A 19,446-nucleotide genomic window follows, 5' to 3' on the forward strand; every position below is an offset into this window, starting at 1 on the left:
CCGTTAATTATATCCAGTTCGTCTGAAATAATACTTGCTCTGACTTCCAAGATTCTTGCATCAAGAAATTAGGCTCGAAATGTTCAAAACAATAGCCTTGGCGCTGAGCGCTTCGACCGTATTAGCATCTCAGATAGTTCTATCCCGACCATCACTCAGCCCACATGCACCAGCGACTGGCAACGTCAAATATGCGCTCCCAACAGAGCGAACATTTCTGCTCAATGTCCCACCAACGTACGATCATGCGGATTCACACCCTCTCGTGCTCTCTTTTCATGGCGGTAAAAGTTCACATAATTCACATGCTACGATTGGGTGCTAAGACGTTATCAGCTGGTGGTTTCAGTGAGAAGCAACAACGTATCACGGAACTCTCCGACCCGGCCCTGCGTATCGCAGGCAAGCCGTTTTTGACTGCCTATGCCCAAGGCGTGAACAACACCGATTGGGATATGAAGCACATATGGAAAGGCGCGCCCTACGAGAACAGTACAGTCCACGATGTAGGTTTCCGTAGCCTGTGTCTGTGTCCCGCATCGCTCACAAGTGCTAGATCGCCTATGTACACGATATCGTCAAGACCATCTCCGCGACGTACAATGTAGACTCGAAGCGTATCTACGCTTGCGGTAAGTCTAACGGCGGCGGGTTCACCGCTCTCCTGGCATGTAGGCCAGATACTTCCAGCCTCATCGCAGCGTTCGCTCCCGTGTCACCGGCGTTGTATCAAGGGACTTTCTCTTTCCATAACTGCACGCCATCTCGCCCTGCGCCGATATTCCACGCGCATGGAGTGGAGGACACCATCACTCCGTTTCATGGCCGCACTCCTGAAGAGGGTTCTTTCGGACCCGAACCAGACGTCAGGCTATGGAGACGCCAATGGGCAGAGCGCAACGGCTGCAAGGGCAAGTATGATGGCGAATGGCCTGAACCCCAAGTCAAGGAGATATATGAGGGTGTCTGGGAGGAGGTTTGGGATTGCCCAGGTGCCGAGGTCAGAGCGCTGACGGTGGAAGGTCTTGGTCATGCTTGGCCTAGCACACTCGGCCTGGACCTTGCCGGGTCACCCAATCAGACGGCCAACTTCAACTTCACAAGTCCGCACCTCGTCAACTTCTTTTCTCGACATAGTCTTCCGTGAAACGGCCATGAGGTTGCTGTCATCCCAACTATGCCATTCACCTGGGTCTCTTCTAACTGCCATATGTGAGCGAGATGAGATCAAACGGTGAAATCTTGTTGGACTTTCGAAAGCACGATAGGCATATATTTCGTTTCGCTTCTAGTGGCTTACTATAGTATTCTACATACAGAGGAAGAACCGTGCAAGACTGACAGTAAACCATATCGTAATGGCATTCACGAGTGTACTCTGTCGTTGCGGCGTCAAGCAACAACATACTATTACTTGGCCACTGATGAGGGACGGCTGCATCGCCTAACTATATTATGCTGAAGTTGCAATGTGTCCCTTGAAATCGTCGTGTTCCCATTTGCCACAAAGGCGTCTTGTCATTTTGCATAAGTATCGAAAAAGTACGGAAAGAAGTAGTGGCGCTGACGGCATTAGTTTCCGAGAAGGATCACCTTAGCCGTCGTGGTCATGTTGTTTTTGTAAGGGCTATGCTACACTGCCCCGCGGCGAGTGCAGATGGTAGGCTTCGTCCGCCTTGGGAACTAGTTAGTTACAGGGCTTACTATGTCGAGCGATACTTAGCTTTTATATCATATGGATTCCCGATCCGTGCTCCAAGTCATTGATCAATAAATCTTGAGATTTCAGTATCGTCAGGTCTTCAGTCGAGCAACAACTATCGGAACATCAAAATGGGCAGCGAAGAGGAGGCATCCAAGCGGCTATCAGGGCCCCCCGAAGATGCGCCTCCGCCATACTCAGAAGTCCCAGTTCAGTCGTCCAGCGGATCAACAGCGCACAGAGCACCAAACCCGTCCGCAAACAAGACACAATCGAAGCAGAGCCCGCCGCAAATACCACAAGCACAAATCAACCGCCAGTTTCCTCCGGCCTTCTCTGTGTACAGTGCGGGTGCCTTCGTCAGAACCTATACTTTGGGGGAGCACCAGTCGCAACCACTCTGTGCCATTTCGACACACAGCGGATGGAGTGGACAGCCCGACGTCGTGTTGCACAGCGGCCCCAGCGAGTCGTCTCCACCACTAGCAGGCGTCGACAGCGGCGCATTTACTCGTTCTGCCTCCGTCGAACTCCCGCCATTACCCGGTTCAGGGCAACGTGCTGCGGTAGAAGACGTAGAATTCCAAGGTATTGGACACGGGACACATAGCTTCTCCATCGAGGTGGGCGTTACGGGACGACGTGAGCCTTTTGAGTGGCGACATAGTCACGGTGCAGAGGTGGATGCGCTCGGAGGCTATGGTTCGGGCTGGAAGCTGATCCGCCTGGCGACAGATGCGCCGGACGGTATGCCTAGTAAAGCACAGTCCGTAGGCGGAGGGTCTCGTTCGACTGACAAGAAGGAAGTCGTCGCTGTGTGGGCCGGTGCCAGCATGAGCGTTAGCAAGATCCTCAACTTTCGCTTTGTTGGCAGCGGCGCGACGGGAGTCCTAGGTGAGAGGTGGGCTGTAATGGCAGTTATCACAGCGCTGAGGATCTGGGACAAGGAGAGAAAAGCCAAAAGGAACAACGCTTCTTGATGAGCTAGTGTTGAGAACCGAGAGCTCCTCTGGTCTGCTAGCAACGCTTGTTTATACCCATCTGTCAATGCGTTGAAATGAATCATATCAATATATGGTTCGGCCATAATGAGACATGTCCGTTTATAATAATCTACTCTAGTCTAGAAGCATTTCGCACACTTCTGCCCGCATGATTTCGATTGGACGGGAATAGGTCTGTAACGGTTATTCATAGCTTAAGCCGAAACACTAAAACGATCGGAGTTCAACCTCCTGCCAGTCCTGATGTAGAAGGTGTACCATCAGTTTCATCGTGGGTAACAGGGATCGGTGTTCTGCTACCGTACCTGCTGTTACCGCCACGCGTAGGCGGCCATTCGCCACTATAATTAAACCATAGAATACATACTTCTGATCTGATTCCGACATTTCAGTTGCACCTGTCTTTGTAAACTGTGTTCCCTCATACAACATAAGCTTACTATCGAGAAGCCGAACATCATGCGGGGCTTGATTAGTGCCATATCTGGAACCGTTGCGCTGACTTTGCTGCTCAATGCTGGCACTCTCGTCGTCGGTACCAAGACACCACAAATTCATACACTGCCTCCGCTTCGTGAGCAAGCAAAGATAGTGGATGCATGGACCGAGGAGAGAAAGGACGCCATCCCGGCGATTCTGCGTAAGTATGACATCGACGCCTGGCTAATCAGCCAGCGCGAATATGCTGAAGATACAACTTTCTGGGCACTCAAGGACTTCATCCAGTTCTCGGCGCGCCGAAGAACCACTCAGCTCTTCCTAGCCAAGGCACCGGGAAATGGCTCAACGGATTATTCGTGGATCGACAATACACCACGCGTATGGGAGGAATTGAAGGAGATCCTCGAGGCGGCGCAGCCACGTTCAATCGCTTTAAATACCGCCTCGGAGCTTGCATTTTCGGGCGGGTTGCACGCTGGTGAGAAGGATGCTATTGCTGCCGGGCTCGGCAAGAAGTGGGCCGACAAGTATGTGCTCGAGCCTATGCTGGGCATCGAACTCGTTGCTCTAATGGTGGACGATCGGCTGGAATGGTATAGCAAGCTAATGGAGACTGCGTGGGCTATCATCGAAGAGGGATTCAGCAGCAAAGTCATCGTTTCTAACAAGACAACTACGGAAGACGTTGTGTGGTGGATGCGCGAGAAGATTCAAGCGCTGAACTACACAACTTGGTTCCAACCAGGTGTTTATGTGCTTACGGAAGATGATCTTCCTGCCGGTGGCGACAAGAATGAGATGGACCCGAGAGACCATGTCATCAGATATGGCGATATCATCCATACAGACTTCGGGGTCACTGCTCTTGGCCTCAATACCGACACGCAGCACCTAGCGTATGTGTTGCAGCCCGGCGAGACAGCAGCTGATATCCCTCAGGGATTTCTTGATGGCCTGAAGAAAGTCAATCGGCTTCAAGATATCACGAGAGAAAACATGAAAGTTGGCCTCACCGGCAATGATATCCTCAGAAACATTCTCTCACAAGCGCACGAGGAAGGGATTAATGGCAAAATCTACTGCCATGCGACCGGCGAGTTTGGCCACAGTGCCGGAACGGTCATTGGTAAGCCGCGTCAGACTGATAACTGTGTAACTCGAAGTGACTGAACATTTGTAGGTATGACGAACCTTCAGGATGGTGTACCTGTTCTCGGAGATCTTCCGCTGCTCAAGAACACTTACTACAGCGTCGAGCTGTTCGCTGAACACTTTGTACCCGAGAGAAACCGTACTATCATATTTCCACAGGAGGAAGATGTTTACTGGAATGAGAAAACGGGCACATGGGACTGGGTTTACGGGCAACAGACGGAATTTCTCCTTGTCTATCCCCCAGGTGAAAAGCCTAAACCCAAGTCATTGGGAGAGCTTTAGAGACACAGGCATGGGGGTACTGAGCTCGACCAGTCATGTATGCGAGTCTTTCGCATATAAGCATGGGTGAGGGTCTTGACTTTGTATTCCTCTTGGAACCCCAGTTTCTATATCAATTCATAAAAGTTTTCTATTAAGAAACAGGAACACATTGACCACTTGTGATGGCCATTCTCATTGCACTATTTGTACAGTCCGGAACCAGCCATTGTATTACTATTTTATTTTAGTCGCCTGTCATCGCATTGAAATGGCCGAGGTATGAACAAAGTCCTGTTGGCCGTAATTTTGATATTCAAGTGTCTATGAAGATACTTGCCTCGTCTGCTTGGGTTTGTGCAGAGCTAGCCTCCCGTAACCAATGTCAATCATCGGTCTCGTTAAATATATCCTTTCTTGCAAGATACCGGATACAGTCATTAATGAATTGAGTAGTTCCGAGCATACACACATATATACGCATTAAAGGGGCAGAGAAGGCCATTGCCAGTGGCATAGAAAACAACATCGTTCCATGCCCGAAATCTATTGGACTTCTAAGCGAGCTATGTCGACACCAATTACTGGAGGGTGCACTAAAAACATGTGGCTTCACAATTTGGATGGTATCTATGAGCCGCTTCCCGAGGATAATCAAACATCGTGCACGAAGCCAGAGTCTCGAAGAAGTTTTTTTTTTTTCGCTGTTCAGTCTTATTCTTTTCTAGGCTGGAACAGTGCCCCCGAGCACAACTGATGGATCCATGCATACAGCATGACAGCAGCCCATGTCTCAAATCAACGCTTCTATCCATTCCAAATTATGATATGTGAAATGCTAGGCAGAAAACGAGAGAAATCTAACCTCGTATATTGGATCTTATTTTTCACTGACACAAGTCAGTCGGGGAAGTTGCAGGCCACTATCTCTTTCGACCGCCTCAACTTCTGCAAAGCCACCTCTGGGTCTGAACGGTGGTTGTATGCCAAACCCTAATGCTGCTGGACCCTTTTGCCCCTGAGCTTCTGCAGAGAAGTTGTCAAATTCTCGATAAACGGAAAAAGCGGACTATCGCTTCTTCACCTCCATCGCCCAACCTTCTATGCCCTCGCCACGGACACCGGGGACTAGACCCTCGAGTTTGACATTCTCCATGCCAGGTGTATCGTCTAGCCATGGGTGATTCGCCATGCCACCAGCATTTGCTCTCTTTTCTGGCAACAGCTCCAGCATCGGGGTCAGGAAACTTGCCACCTCGGTCGGATGGTATTCTAGTGCCTCCTCATCCTCATCGTCTGATTTCTTCTCTTTGGCTTTGCGCTCCTTCTCCTCACGCTCTTTCGGAGTCAAGTCTTTGCTATCCTTGAAGTGATACTTCTCTCTCAGTACGTCCGACAGTGCCCAATGGCGTAATCGATGAATGTTTCGCAGCTCGCCTCGTTTGTTGAAGATCTCCTGCGACCAGCGGCCATTCTTCCAGAGTTCCTTCGGAAAGGGGCCGAGCAACTCAATAATTTGGGCGATATGATCATCGTCCTTCCCATACTTGGTACCAGATTGAGGATCAAATAAGTAATCGCCAGTAATGAGTTCAAAGACCTTGTACTAAGTCAGCAAAAGCAGGCAACCCAAGTTTAAAGCAAGTAACCCACCATAGCAGCCATGCTCCACACATCTGTGCTTGCACCCCATTTCCCACCAAGAATGACCTCAGGCGACCGGTATTGCCTGGTCTGGATATCATTTGTGAAATGGTGTGAAACCCAACAGGCGTTGCCCAAGTCAGCGATTTTCACGTTGATAATAGGTCCCTTTCGTTTCTTTTTCTTCTTGTCGCCAGGTGAGGCTGAACCTGAACCTGAGCCTGGTTTATCAAGAGAGATACCGGAAACCTCTTTAGTAAGAATGTCCCTAGAAGAGGTTAGTCTGGTAAAATAACCGCGTTCATTGTCAACCTACGCAGTCTTTTCCCTGGAATCGTCATTTGGACTCTTAGCACCTGGAGTTGCTGTCCAATTTGTCAGCGATGATGCTTAGGCTACCAAAATAGCCAGGCACGCGGAGGGCCGGCTTTCACAGAGGGCATTGGCTGGGAAGGGACAATATGGCAGGTTTGCGACAGCACTGTCAGAGTGGCAGGAGGACTTACTGTCTTGCATCATAGCGTTCAAGCTCGTATGCGACTTTGGCGAGGGGAATAGGTTGTCACGGTTGAACGTGGCGTTGAGAGGGGAAGGCAGAGGCTGACTGCCCGTGATAAGCGTCCTTCTGCGTCTGCGGCCGTTTCTGTGGTTCTCCTTTTCTGTATCAGATTCGGTCTTGACAACCTTTTTGACAACCTGTTCCACATCGCCAATCTCAATGAGGACGTTTTCAGGCTTCAAATCGGTGTGAATGATACCACATTCTCTGTGCATATAATCCAGGCCCATCAACACCTGCTTCGCAATTTGCATGACCAATTCTCGTGGAATACCCCGGTGGTGCCATTTCTTGATGAGACCAAGAAGATTCTCCCCTAGCACTTCGAACACCATACAGACATGCACGCCGTTGGGTCCTTTATGGTCGAATGAATCCAGCAGACTAACAACATATTTCCGTCCCGGATGATTTGGGTTCGCCTCGACAATCTTTTTGAGGAGCTTGATTTCGTCGATGGCGGTTTCGGTATAATGGCTGGCGGATCGCACAACCTTCAAGGCGACATGCTTGTTGTTGGTGTTGTCTCGTGAAAGCCAGACTGTCGAAAAGTGGCCCCAGCCCAACTTGCGCACAACCGTGTATTTGCCATCTTTGAACTTCTCACCGATCTGCACAGGGTGATACCCACCCTTGCAGTAGTCTTCGGAATCTTCTTCATCGGCCGTATTTTCGGCAGCGTCCTCAGGCCCCGACGATGATGTGGGCGAATGTTGATTCATGGTGGCTGAGATATGCGGCGCCCTGGAGGATATATCGTGGTAAGCAGAGATTCGCACGGGATAGTCAGGAATGGGGACAAGTTATGCACAGCAAACGAATGGCAAGCGCTGGGCGCGTAGTGAAATAGGCAGAGTACCAGCGCAGTTGCGAGGTGCTTGTGGGCAAGCAACAAGGAGAACTGCAGGCATGCGGCCAGGCGCCTAGCCTAACCTGACCCTGACCCTGACCGGACACTGATGGCTGTTTCTGGTGAGGACCAGGCTGGATAGGACAGGACAAGGACAGGACAAGGACGGGGCACACGGTCCTATGCAGTGTTGGAGCTTGAAATCCCCATGGTCGCCAGCACTTGCAGCTTCACTTCAAAGGGGGGATGGGTACGGATACAGGTGGTGAGAGGTGTGGTGGGGGAGTGTGGATAGGTGAATTAGGGTCCAAGGCTAGTAACCTTTTCTTCATCATGTTTGTGCCGCCGTGCTGTGTCACGGCTCGCAAACCTTAAGCAGACGGTAGGGAGGAGGAGATATGAACGCCGAACAAGATGATCTGGGGTTGCAGAAATGGCGGAGAAAGCAGAGGAGGACGAGTTGATTGAGACGGCCTGACAGCGCGCCAGTGAATTTGCATGCGCTGGTGTGAGCGATAAATCTCGAATCAAATCAGACCGCTACGCGATGCAGGAGACGCAGGTGAAAGCGGGTTCCAATTGACGATCCCCCTCCCGCAAGCGCTTTGATCTGGCTTAAGTATGAGATCCTGAAGAGTTGCATAGCGCCCGCCCAGACTTTCAGCTAACTCGACAGCCGCTGGCTTTGGAGCAACTTCAGATAAGGTCTGTGACTTGCCCCAAGTGTGTGCAATGGAAAGCGAAGCATCATAACTCTGGTCTTTCCATGACGCGCTTGTTCCATGGATGTCTTTGCCAAGTATAAGAGCTGATCTCGACTCCCTTGCTCAAGGAAGTGTGCAGCCCCGCCTCCAATAATACAATGCCATTCAGGGAGCATGCTGCAGACTGACATGTTTCGCAAATCAAAGCCAAACTAATGACATGTCGGTCGGCCACAGATGTGTATGCTGAACGTTTTGAAAAAGGCTTTCAACTGGCACTGACGGATACTCATCTGTATGCACTGGCAAGCAAGATGGAGCAATCCGAGCAAGGGGTGCTGTCGCATACATAACGAATGTTGTAAGACGCCGATGATCGCGACAGGTTATATAAGATATGAAAGTTTGACTTACCCAGTCGGGCTTGGGGCTTCAGTTGTAATGATTGGTTTCAATCCGTCCTTCTTGCGCTTTTTGCTCATCGATGAGCTGCCATTCGCGCCGGCCATTAACGGAGGTTCTGCTTGCGTTGGAGTTTGAGCTTCCGCCAAAGGTTGAGTGTCTTTCGTCAGAGGCTGGCTAGCTTTGACAGCCGCTGTCACTTCTTGCGCTTCCGAGCCGTTCATGGCGTCCGATCGTGTGTCTGAACCGTCGTGAAAACTCGGGAAGCAGAAAGCTGTTCCGGTTACAAGTCTGAGGTATTCTCCCAGGTTTGCACGAGACTCGGTGTGCGATGTACGGTGCAATTGCGACTTCGAGGGTAATGCGCGACGACTCCCAATCTGCCCAACAATACACGATGCTGGATGCGACGCGCCGGACGTGTCGCTGTTGGTTGGATTGGTGTGATCTAAATTCTTTTCGATAATCCGACTGTGCCAGATGTTTTTCTTTTCTTCTTCTCCAATTCTATGCGCTTTCGGAAGAAATGTGTTTTCAAGACACGAGGCGACGGCACTTTTCAGGGTGCAGGCGAGGTTGGCAGAGTCGACGAACCGGAGAGGCGAATAGGACGTTATCGATGAGCAGACGATAGGATAGCTTAACGTGGGTGGTGGGATGATGATAGTGGATGGCGGGGGAGGCTGAAGTCTGGAGCTCTGTTCCCAGGGTGAACAGGCTTGTTCGGAGGGTGTACAAGTATGTAATGGATGTTTCGCAGATTCGGGGTCGTTGCAATGGATCTTCAGGACGTCATGGCAATCCAAGCTTGTTTTGTGTCCCTCAGTATCGCTTGCCTGTATTTACTTTATATGGTATGTTATGGGTATGATGGTATTTGCGGTGGGATCGAAAATGACGCATGAATTGAGTGTAATCACCAACTTCAAACTCTATTGGCGTCTTATAGTAGAACAGAATACACAAGAGGCACACACAATGTGGGCTGAATTAAGGTACATAGCAATGCACAAACACAGAGAGTGAAGCTCGCGTCAGAACAGCTCGAACGAGATTGAAGAGGAAAATTCTAGGAATGACTCGAGGCAGGTGGGTAGACTGGCGACTCGGTGCGTTTATTAGAAATGATTAGAACCAGAAACCGCTTTATGAGGCGCGACGTCTGACGCTTGTGTGCAGCTTCTTTCTTTCATGTACGGATACCAAGCCCAAGACACTGCGCTTCATCAGTAACCTTTGGCACACACACAGTCCCTGGCCTTGTTCTCCAGTAAGCTGTCCTTTGCACACCTAAACATATGGTCTTGGTATGTGAATATTCTTGTTCGTGTTCATGTTCACAGGTTCCGCCAGTACAGACACCCCTGACAGGATGACCTCAGTGGCCCACAATATCTCTGTACGACATTTGGACGCTTGCGATTCTTTCATCTCGAAACATTGCAGTCACACCACATATCCACGACTTCGTGGACCGCTAAGGCGTAGGGGTTACCGCAACACGATCAGTGCTCTCTCCTCCATTGTGTCGTTGCGATAACTGATGTTCTCAGCGATGTGGTCTTTTTTTTTTTTTTTTTTTGGGGCATTCTGTGAGTGCATGTCTGGTCACGAAGACACGCGAAGTTCTTCATGGCAGTTTGCCTCACTCTGGCTAATGCACCGGTGTTTACGAATTGGGCAATCCGGCAGTGGTTTTAGCGTGGAACCTATCGACCACCCGTGAGGTGAGTAACGGGCCCCTGATTTCGATCCTCAGACATGCAGGTCTGAGATATCATCAACTCGATTCAATCTTGTTCCGCTTCTCTGACAACAACTCTACGCCAGTCCACAAATCTGCCAAGGACCAGTAGCATCGGATCTAATTTTGCCATATGTGCTTCAAGTCACATTACTATGCTTCATCTTGCTCACTCCGCAGTCTCTCCACACCTTGTGACGGCCTGATGTCTCGAATTAATTCACAGCAGCCTAAGCAGACAACTTACGGTGTGTCCTAAAAACAAATCATCGAGGCACATCATTCCACCTCATGTTACTTACACCCTTGCGATGTTCAAGGCAGTGGGGGGTTTGACGGATGCAGCTGTTGATTTCAGCTTCGTATAATATGCCACTGTTCAGTTATTATCGTTAGAGCCAATGACTTGCAGGATACCATCTTCAAAAGTGCTTAACTACAAGGTATAATTGCGTCATGCTTCCATGCAGCGGGTCCCCGACTCGGACTCGGGTCGGGCATCTGCCAAACTCGATCTACCCCACCTCACTCCAGCCACTAAATCGGAATATGATCTGAAGACTCGCCATTGGTTAGGAATTCTTCGAGAACTTGGTCACATTATCAGATTGTGATTCTAAGGCCTCACCGACACGCGAAGAATCATTGGGAAGTGGACGCGATGTTCGCGCAATTCGAACTTCTAAGGATTTGACTCTGGCCCGGGTATCAATCTTCCTACTTTTGATCTCCACAAAACTATGGCCAATGGGTGTTTAGGCATAGAAATTGTACTCCAGTGACTGGAAGTCTTTCACACGAGCTGGGGGGGTTATGATACTGGATTGCTGGCAGCAGAGCAAAATCGAATCTGGACGACTTTTACAGTGAGAATCCATGCAAATGAATGCTATCACATGATCCAATTCAGCGTCTGTCTCGAAGTCCGATCCGTGTACAATAACGTCGTTTCTCTGATGCATTGTGCTACCTCCGCAGAGTCCATCGTACTCATGAGGTATGCGGCCTGTCAGTCATTTCTTGGTTTCAATTTCCCACCGTGGGCATGAGGGAAACGACTTCATTAGCAATTTCATTGTAATAACAGACCCACAAGAAGCTATAAATAAGTTGATTGCCTACCACCTAACAAGCAAAAGGGTTGTCCAAAAGTTCATTCGGATTCAGACACCTCACCGTTTCCGGCGCACGCGATACTCATGGAGAATATGTGAAATAGTAGGACGAGGAAGATTCGCACATAGTAGAGAGTCGATGGTAAAATGATGTTCTTAAGAGTATGTGTATTCGTTTCACGTCCGCCAGTGATTTCGAGCCAGCCTCTTACTCCAGGAAGGATCCACGAGTCTGCTCAGAAGTATAGGTATCCAAGCATCCCATCGAATCGTGACTGCCAAGCATCTGGTGTAAGTCGCATTAGTAGCAGCATGGTCAACGCCAAACTGCTTATGACCGGTCGGTACTGAGCCGCAAGCAGAGTGACTCAACTCTATATCAACTCCTCCAGCAAGGTCTGTCTTGAGCTAAGGAGCAACTAGGTCCCTATAACAACTACCAAAACTGATGGGGCTGTAGGAAAACAATCTGACAATGCAACCAAACGCCGCAGTTACTGCTGTCTCCTTGCTCTATCCAACAATAGCGGAAAGGGCGACTGGAAACGGAGAGAATGGGTACCGTAGGTTGATCAGCTAATCGATGTAGCCGTTGATATCTATTCCTTACGGATTATCCCACTACAGAAGATATCATCATCGCCGATGTGCGAGAAGAACAAGGCAAAGCTAGCTGCTATGATGGATAGGCTGGGTATGACTACAACAAATTGAAAGTTGCATATTATTGCATCACTGCATGTGGCACAATTTCTTTTTCTTCAAATTCCTGTAGAAACTGTTGTAGAAGCGCGAACGAAGGACGAAGGCAAGCAAATAACCCATGGCGAAGATGGCTAGTCTTATATGTACCGATTCTCGTCGCGTGTTGGCATTACGAGAACTGCAAATGTGATATATATAAGAACAAGCAAGGTCCCGCACGTCAATGGCGCAAGGGATTGCGGGCGTCTAGGCGTGATTTGGGGAATCCCCGATTTGAAGAGCCGGAACTTAAGATGACGTGATTGTACGAAACGCGCACAATACTTGTCAAGCTGAGCTGGCTGTTATGGCGATGTCTCGTCATTTGGTCGGATGATCACTCAACTTTTTGGACGAGGCGCCGATATCCTCGAGTCCTGGGCTGTTACAAATGTTCTTCCCCTCCTCCAATAGCGTCTCTCAACTTTCACTTCCAGTTGGCCATTGCCATTCAGTTATTTCGTAGCCTCGAAGAACAAACAGCAACACGGTACGATGGGTTCACGTCACTACAAACTCGACTCAATGAATTGCGGCCTGTAGCTATACTCAGCTTGGATAGTACTGTTTTGTTCACTTGTCTCTTCACAACTCTGGGTTACCTTGCTTAATCATGTCTCATGAGATACGACGCATGTTCGCAGAGTAAAAGGTAAGAAAAGCCTACAAAACAGGGCGAAAATACGTTGAAGAATTTCAAGTAACCACAATATGACGGCTGGCAGAATTTCAGCAATTATTTTGATTATTGATTACTTGATACGCTGCACTAACAAGACTCATTTCACGAGCTCAATTAAAGATTACGATTTACAAGCGCTGCGACATACGCCTATTTTTCATCTCATCTTCATATGCTTTTAGTATGTGTAGCGGTAACAGAATGTCTCGCTACCAATTTGGACTCCGCCCAGGGTGTTGATAATGTCCCTGACGCGAACGTCGGGGCGGATTCCGCCCATGTAAACCATGGTGTCCAAGGTCAGGGCATTTCCGGCAGCATCGTTACCGTTAATGCTCTCGATGCGGGAGGCGTCGGCGTTCTGCCATATCCTCCAGCTGTGGTCGATGAACGAGTGGTGCATCCAGAAGATGGGGTCACTCGGGCTGGCCCAGACGTCCGCCATGGTACCTCCGATGCCGTTGTGTCCGTAGCCGTGGGGACCGTACTCGAGACAGCTCTCGTAGTCCGCATAGCTGGTTCGCTGGTTGCAGTAGTTGATGAAGTCTGTGCTGCACTGAGCCGTGTTGCTCTCCGTCAACTGACGCGACAAGCAGTGGGGTGAGCTGGTGCTGCCGGGGCCGATGTTGGCAATGAGGCCGGCGAACTCGCCGTCGGTGACGCACTGCGGGCTGCTGCTGGCCGGCAGGCTACCGAAGTAGGCCTTGTTGGTGAACATGTCGGACTGGCCAAACTTTCCGGCATCGAGAGTCTCATCCCACCAGACCATGGCGCGGTCGAACCCACACTCGGTACGGAGGACTTGCTCGAATGTCCACAGGTAATATCTGTGCCAGATGAGGAACTTGGCGTTGTTGTGCACGTTGTTCATGTAGTCCTGGTGGATGCGGACAAAGTCTTCATATCGGCTCTTAGCCGGGGCGAAGTTGCCGGAAGGGGGCTTGTTCATCAGGCACTTGACGGCCTTGACGAAGGCGAGACGATCCGAATCCGAATATTGCTTCCACTCGAAGCGGATGTTGGGGTCGGCGCTACAGGCGGCAGCGTTGGCCGTTGACGCGGTGGCGGCCATGACGGAAAAGCCGTGCGTCACGGCGGTGGCTTCTGTGGTGTCGGTGGCATTATCAGGATCCGGGAGGCCTTGAATCGCCCGATCCTTTCCCGCCTTGGCGTCCTCGAGGGACACAACCTCGAATTTGGGGAACGCCTCGGCTGGAAGGTTTATACTATCGCCAAAGGTCGACCTGCGTAAAATAGACGCAGAAGCCGCCGAGGCGGTTAAAACGAGGGACCAACGCATGCTCTCGGCTTAGGGAAATTTGTAATTAAGATTGAAGCTATTAAACTTTTTTTTTTGTTGTGGTATAAGTAGCGATGGTATAGCAATCGCTGAGGCTGAACGAATGTGGTGTGCGAGACGTTGATCTACAGAGTCAAGTCGACACCGGGGGCGCTCGTGGGCTATTTCTACTTGTTTATTAAAAGACTACTTGTCGATCTTTTTGGCTGTCAAACCCCCTTGCACCTGCGTTATCAATGCAACTCTGAATCATCAGGCGGGCAAGGAACATCCGATGGAGCCATCTATAATATGCTAACGTTAGGAATAGAAGCGTCCCCCCCCGGACGGTTATTTCTTTTGATCTTCAACGCTCGTATTGATGGAGTGCTCTAAACTCAATTGGATGATATGGGGCTGACAGGCGCCGGTCATTGGCGGCTATCTCGTATGCTTACTTTAAGCTTGACCTCATTAAGGGGTCGCCTAGAACATGTCCAATCGTTGGCTTGCCGCCTTACCGACCATGGCCATAATTTCATAATTTCCCCAACAATCCCCTGCAGAAAATGTCGGACAAAAGAAAAGACGAGCAGACATTTTCTCACCGGCGTTGCAAGCTGACATGGGCGCCAAGCACCCAGTCTTCATTGGCACTTCCAACTACTCCACCCTTGCTTGCTGGTTCGATGAGAATGGCTCGACGTATGTCACACTGCATGAATAGGGCTGACAGCTGAATCAATTTTCTCAGATGGGCGCATTCCAAGACGAGACTACTACTTGTTGTACATATATCTCGTGACATAGTATTTGGCTGTGCCTTAATCATATGGAACACGAACTTGTTTCTCCGGATAGTCGCCCGTCATCATGTAAGTCATTTTGTGGACCTTGACTAACTTTATAGTCGCTCTTTAAGTTTGCCTTCCGATGCCCGGAGGCAGGGCAGCCGCAACGGTTTTTATTTTATCTTAGCTACGGTGGATCGAAGCCGGAGGTCGGGTCGCACCTGGGTGACGACGGACTTGCTGGTGATCAGCAGGATCCGATAACTACTCGCCCAACACTTCTGAAAAGAGCGCGTCATTTGCACGATTAGCCCCGAAATCCAACCAAGCTTGTCGGTATCAAAAGAGTGGGCGTAAATGCAAGGCAAGGGAAAAAGGCACGGAGAGCACTGAAATATTGCTCTATCTCCCTTCAAGGGACAATACTATCGATTACCTGGGGCCAGAAGAAGCAATCTCGTTTCTGGCGTCTGTTAGCAGTCGTTTTACGTGACTATATCCATTGCACCGAGGAACTCCTCATCGGAATTTCAGCTACTTATTGAGTTTAACTATTCATATGTGTTATGCCATCGGCCTGAAAACTTCGTATTCTATGTCTTGCTGCTATGGGTCATGGCCTCCACTATATGGAACCTCCAGAGTTAGTTATAGACCGCGCATCGTAAGGAATACGTGAGAGCACCTCGGCCGTTACGGTCCCTGGAATCGGGGTAAATTGCAAGGGGAAGATCGTCCAGTAAGGTGAAACAAATCACCAGTAGAAATAATGGATTCCAAGCAGATTGCACAGTAGCAAACGGCATTATGTCAGCAGAAGGCGAAATGCATCAATATGTGCGCGGCATGCCGATGGGACTTTTGATAGCAAGGACTGGTAAGTATGGGCGGCAAGGAGGTTTGACCCGGCAAGTGTAGCATCTCTTAGGCTGCAGTCAGTGGGTCAATGTTAAACTAAAATGCCGCTGTCATGTAACAACACTAGCGATCAAGATGCCGAAGAGAAAGAAAGAACATGTGTGAGTCCAATGCTCCGAATCTGCAGTGCGACGTGGACGTATTATTTCTACTTCCATTTCGACTTAAAAAAAAAACGGGCAAGTTTTGAAGGCAGTGTTCCCAGATAAATTTCAGCCGATGGTCTCGAACAGGCAGAAAGTGGTTGAGACGAAAGGCAAACCCGCGATTCCATGTAGTAGAGGTCCATCTGAAATTCCAATATTGTCACCTCGTGCTTCAATGCATATATATGGCATTCGATCGGCGAATCGGGTTGCATTTCTTCCCAGGACGTATCTCGGCCCGAGATCTGCAAGGATTTGCTGAGCCTGCTGGTCCCCAATCGCTCCGGGTTTGTCCACCAATTCGACAATCAAACCCCCTGCTTGCATGCTTCTCATGCAGTTTGCTATCTTTATCCACGCAAGAGGAGGAAGAGGCAGCTACGCATGATGAATGTGCTGGATTCTTAGAACAGTTCAAATAGCTGGCCGACTCTTCCTAGCGGCGAGACTTGCTTCGTGTCTCACATTTGAGTGACAACTTTTCCCACCACGTTCTCACAGTGATAGATACCTGATTCTCGTTCAATGCTGCCAGCTATCATGCCATCGCTCTATCGCCACTGTACTGACTGGGAAGATAGTGAAAGACCTCCCATGGTAAATCGGGTTTCCGCCAATTCCTTTCCGCCGTGGTCACTAACATTTGAATGTAGAGACCTTTGAGAAAGTCCAAAGACGCGCGTTGCCGGCCAGACCAGGATTGGCGGGATGTTATCATAATTGCTGTGGCCATTATTGCAATGGCCGGGTGCATTTATTTGCTGCATTCATTACTTGTGCAGTCTGAATGACTTCTTGTGCGCCTGGTTGAGTTAGTTGCCTGTGATCCACCATGGGAGCATTATTGAAAGCCTGGCAGCATTTGGCAAAAAGGGCGCCGGGATCGTTGGGTTCGCAATTGCCTGAATATATACTTACAGATGGGCGAAGCAGATGATACTTTCGCCGAAAACTCAGAGTTAAAACCATTAGTCTAGGCTGAATTCTCAGTCATGTAGATTTAACGCTTAAACATTATGATGCTTGGTCTCCATAGGTTGTCTCGAGATGGTAATTCATTGTCAGAACATGCCGATTAGATTTCGTTGTGCACAGTTATGCCAACTCTCCCATTAGTAGATGGTTACCTATCATGTAAACTGGAGATGACTCTACTGATGTTTACTGGCGACAATGTGAGTCCATAGACAGAGTGCGATAAACTCCACCCCGGCCGCCTAGACACTACACCCTCAGTATTTGGTTGCACTTCCTCAATCAAGGCCACAAAACCCAACGCCAAACGCCTTCGACCTTCCATGCTAATGATCCAACCAAGCTCAGTGAGAGCGCGCCTAGCCCCTCTTTCCTTTCTGTGTCATCTTGCGGAAAGCTTCAACACCGCTCGAACCAATAGGTCGATGGGATCCGTCCCGCGAAGGCTCGAAGGTGCTCTTGGGAGCAACCGTGTAGGCAGCTGGAAGGCCGCTGACACGAGCGCGATTGCTGAGGTTAACAGGAGCCAACATACGGGCTCGCTCTGCATCACGTAGTGACTGCTGCGAAGCAACAGGGCGTTGGGTGAGGGTGTACTGGGAAGAGCCAACGACTTGCTTGAGTTTGGCGGCCCTACAGATCGAGTTAGTAAATGCTTCTTTGCTGAGAATGAGGCGAGGAAGAGCAACATACTGGTAATCGAAATCCCGAGTCTCAACCTGGCGCTGCTTGTAGTCATGGGTCTTCCTGAGGATTGGTCTGCTCCATTCGCCCAGTAGCTGTTCAGCCAAGCGTTTGACAGTCGGCACGGCCTTCTTGCTCTTGGTGTAGAACAGAACGATCTTGCCGATGCCGCTTGCCATCAATGTCTCCTTCTCGATGGGAAGACGCTGCAAGGCCTGAAAGATGTCACGCTGGATATTGTAGGCCGGCAGCGAACCATCGCTCAGGGGCTCGAGAAAGAATTTGACCGACTCAAGAAAGTTGGCATCGGGATCTACAATGGCAGATTGCTGGTTGTTTCGGTTGAGAAGGCTCATGACCTCGGGAAGCAACTTCAACTTGTGGAGGGCGGGCTGGCCCTGTTGGCGAGCATTGTTGTCGTCTCGACAAGCGTTTTCCATGGCGGTTTTGAGAGTGGCGATTTGCTCGTCAAGCTCGGCCTCGAGATCCTGCCGTGGAGGTTAGTGTGATGGACGGTATGATAAATGTGTATATATCGGAGTATACAACGTACAACTTCGTCCTTCTTCTTGCGCTTGACCTTGGTCTTTGTCTCGCCAGTAGCAGCTCTCTCTATGGCTCGACGTCGTCTCTCCTCGGGTGTCAGAGTGCTCTCGTCGACAAGCTCGGGTGAAGGCCTCTTGCTGGATGTTGCACCGCCTGCTTTCCTAGAACGCTTCCCACTCAAGATCTCGCCATCTGCACCATCGTTGTCCTCGTCGTCGCGTCTGCGCTTTTTCTTGTCTCTCCTGCCCTCCTTGGGCTTCTTGGTGGCCAAACCCTTGCGCTTGCCGGCTTTAAGAGTTCGAGCTACATCCTCGTCGATCTCTACGGGCTTCTCCTCGATACGAGCGGCTGCGGGATCGTAGTCGCCGAATTGATCCTCATCGATTTCTGATAGGTCGTCGTCTTCTGAGTGGGCTCCGTCGGAGGCGTCTTTGTCTGAGTCGGCAGCTGCTTGTACATCGTAATCACCTAGTTCCTTGTCCTCGGGCGCGTCATCCTGTTTCTCCTCGTGGATGGACGCCGGGGGCGAGCCCTCGTCTGCTGACATGATGGGATGGGAAGGCGTGAGAGAGACGCCAAAAGGGTTGATGCTGAGCGGGATGTGAGAGCCGGAGGTCAGAACAGCGCAGTTGTTTATTGAGGGAGCAGATTCAAAGCAGCTTTCGGATTCGGATTCGGATACGTTATGGAGGTCAAGCTCAGACTCAGACTCAGACTCAGACCCAGACTCAGAGGAAGATGACGATGATGATGAGGTGGCGAGAGCACAGAGACTATCATGTAATTTGGGAAGAATCACCAAGTTTCGAAGTAAATTTAGAATGGTGCTCGGTTTGGCAGTCGCGAGCTGGAGTTGAGGTCGAAGTTCAATCGCCCTGCCGACTCTCCAGAAATGTTCAAGTGGGTCCCAACTCAAGAGCAACGAGCACCTGAAGGCAAGTGCAGGCGCAAGTCCCTCCAGCCTTGAGATTGACCAGGGTTGATTGACGTTAGCGCCACTGGCATACCTACACACGTAGTCAGAGTACAGAGTACGGAGTACGGATTACGGATCCGTACACTTCCCTTACCTGCCAAGCCCCGTTAGAAGAATTCAGAAT

At 50.0% G+C, this 19,446-nt stretch overlaps 7 protein-coding genes across 7 annotated transcripts; 3 read left to right on the forward strand and 4 right to left on the reverse strand.

Annotated features, from left to right (window-relative positions):
• Positions 1-79: 79 nt before the first annotated feature.
• On the forward strand, positions 80-1,147 carry BKA67DRAFT_512589 (ferulic acid esterase; the record flags this gene model as incomplete). Its single annotated transcript, XM_046097488.1, has 3 exons — positions 80-284; positions 337-506; positions 557-1,147. 3 exons carry the CDS (start codon positions 80-82, stop codon positions 1,145-1,147), a joined length of 966 nt encoding a protein of 321 aa, XP_045961633.1.
• A 686-nt stretch (positions 1,148-1,833) lies between these two features.
• BKA67DRAFT_655674 (uncharacterized protein) lies at positions 1,834-2,682 on the forward strand (the record flags this gene model as incomplete). The annotated part of the gene is made up of 1 exon (XM_046106801.1): positions 1,834-2,682. One exon carries the CDS (start codon positions 1,834-1,836, stop codon positions 2,680-2,682), a length of 849 nt encoding a protein of 282 aa, XP_045961634.1.
• A 483-nt stretch (positions 2,683-3,165) lies between these two features.
• Positions 3,166-4,584, forward strand: BKA67DRAFT_590925 (putative lipoprotein; the record flags this gene model as incomplete). Its single annotated transcript, XM_046104644.1, has 2 exons — positions 3,166-4,273; positions 4,328-4,584. 2 exons carry the CDS (start codon positions 3,166-3,168, stop codon positions 4,582-4,584), a joined length of 1,365 nt encoding a protein of 454 aa, XP_045961635.1.
• Positions 4,585-5,632: 1,048 nt separating this feature from the next.
• BKA67DRAFT_532613 (protein kinase dsk1) lies at positions 5,633-7,488 on the reverse strand (the record flags this gene model as incomplete). Its single annotated transcript, XM_046099558.1, has 4 exons — positions 5,633-6,163; positions 6,217-6,475; positions 6,524-6,572; positions 6,714-7,488. 4 exons carry the CDS (start codon positions 7,486-7,488, stop codon positions 5,633-5,635), a joined length of 1,614 nt encoding a protein of 537 aa, XP_045961636.1.
• Positions 7,489-8,143: 655 nt separating this feature from the next.
• BKA67DRAFT_532614 (uncharacterized protein) lies at positions 8,144-9,723 on the reverse strand (the record flags this gene model as incomplete). The annotated part of the gene is made up of 3 exons (XM_046099559.1): positions 8,144-8,438; positions 8,735-9,558; positions 9,700-9,723. The coding sequence occupies 3 exons, from the start codon at positions 9,721-9,723 to the stop codon at positions 8,144-8,146; spliced, it is 1,143 nt and encodes a 380-aa protein (XP_045961637.1).
• Positions 9,724-13,185: 3,462 nt separating this feature from the next.
• BKA67DRAFT_655677 (uncharacterized protein) lies at positions 13,186-14,307 on the reverse strand (the record flags this gene model as incomplete). The annotated part of the gene is made up of 1 exon (XM_046106802.1): positions 13,186-14,307. One exon carries the CDS (start codon positions 14,305-14,307, stop codon positions 13,186-13,188), a length of 1,122 nt encoding a protein of 373 aa, XP_045961638.1.
• A 2,985-nt stretch (positions 14,308-17,292) lies between these two features.
• BKA67DRAFT_188231 (uncharacterized protein) lies at positions 17,293-18,988 on the reverse strand. Its single transcript, XM_046095328.1, has 3 exons — positions 18,354-18,988; positions 17,810-18,288; positions 17,293-17,749 (listed from the first exon to the last, which is right to left on the reverse strand). Exons 1-3 carry the CDS (start codon positions 18,891-18,893, stop codon positions 17,476-17,478), a joined length of 1,293 nt encoding a protein of 430 aa, XP_045961639.1. The 5' UTR covers positions 18,894-18,988; the 3' UTR covers positions 17,293-17,475.
• Between the last annotated feature and the right edge of the window lie 458 nt (positions 18,989-19,446).

This window comes from Truncatella angustata (assembly GCF_020726525.1).
Source record: "Truncatella angustata strain MPI-SDFR-AT-0073 chromosome Unknown BKA67scaffold_2, whole genome shotgun sequence".
Taxonomy (NCBI): Eukaryota; Fungi; Ascomycota; class Sordariomycetes; order Amphisphaeriales; family Sporocadaceae; genus Truncatella; species Truncatella angustata.

Excerpts from the sequence above, each read along its gene's own strand:
- BKA67DRAFT_188231 (XM_046095328.1), bottom strand. The coding sequence starts at position 18,893 with ATGTCAGCAGACGAGGGCTCGCCCCCGGCGTCCATCCACGAGGAGAAA. Across the intron at positions 18,289-18,353 it reads GCAAGAAGAAGGACGAAGTT|GATCTCGAGGCCGAGCTTGA; the intron begins GTACGTTGTATA and ends CCTCCACGGCAG. Across the intron at positions 17,750-17,809 it reads ACTCGGGATTTCGATTACCA|GGCCGCCAAACTCAAGCAAG; the intron begins GTATGTTGCTCT and ends CTCGATCTGTAG.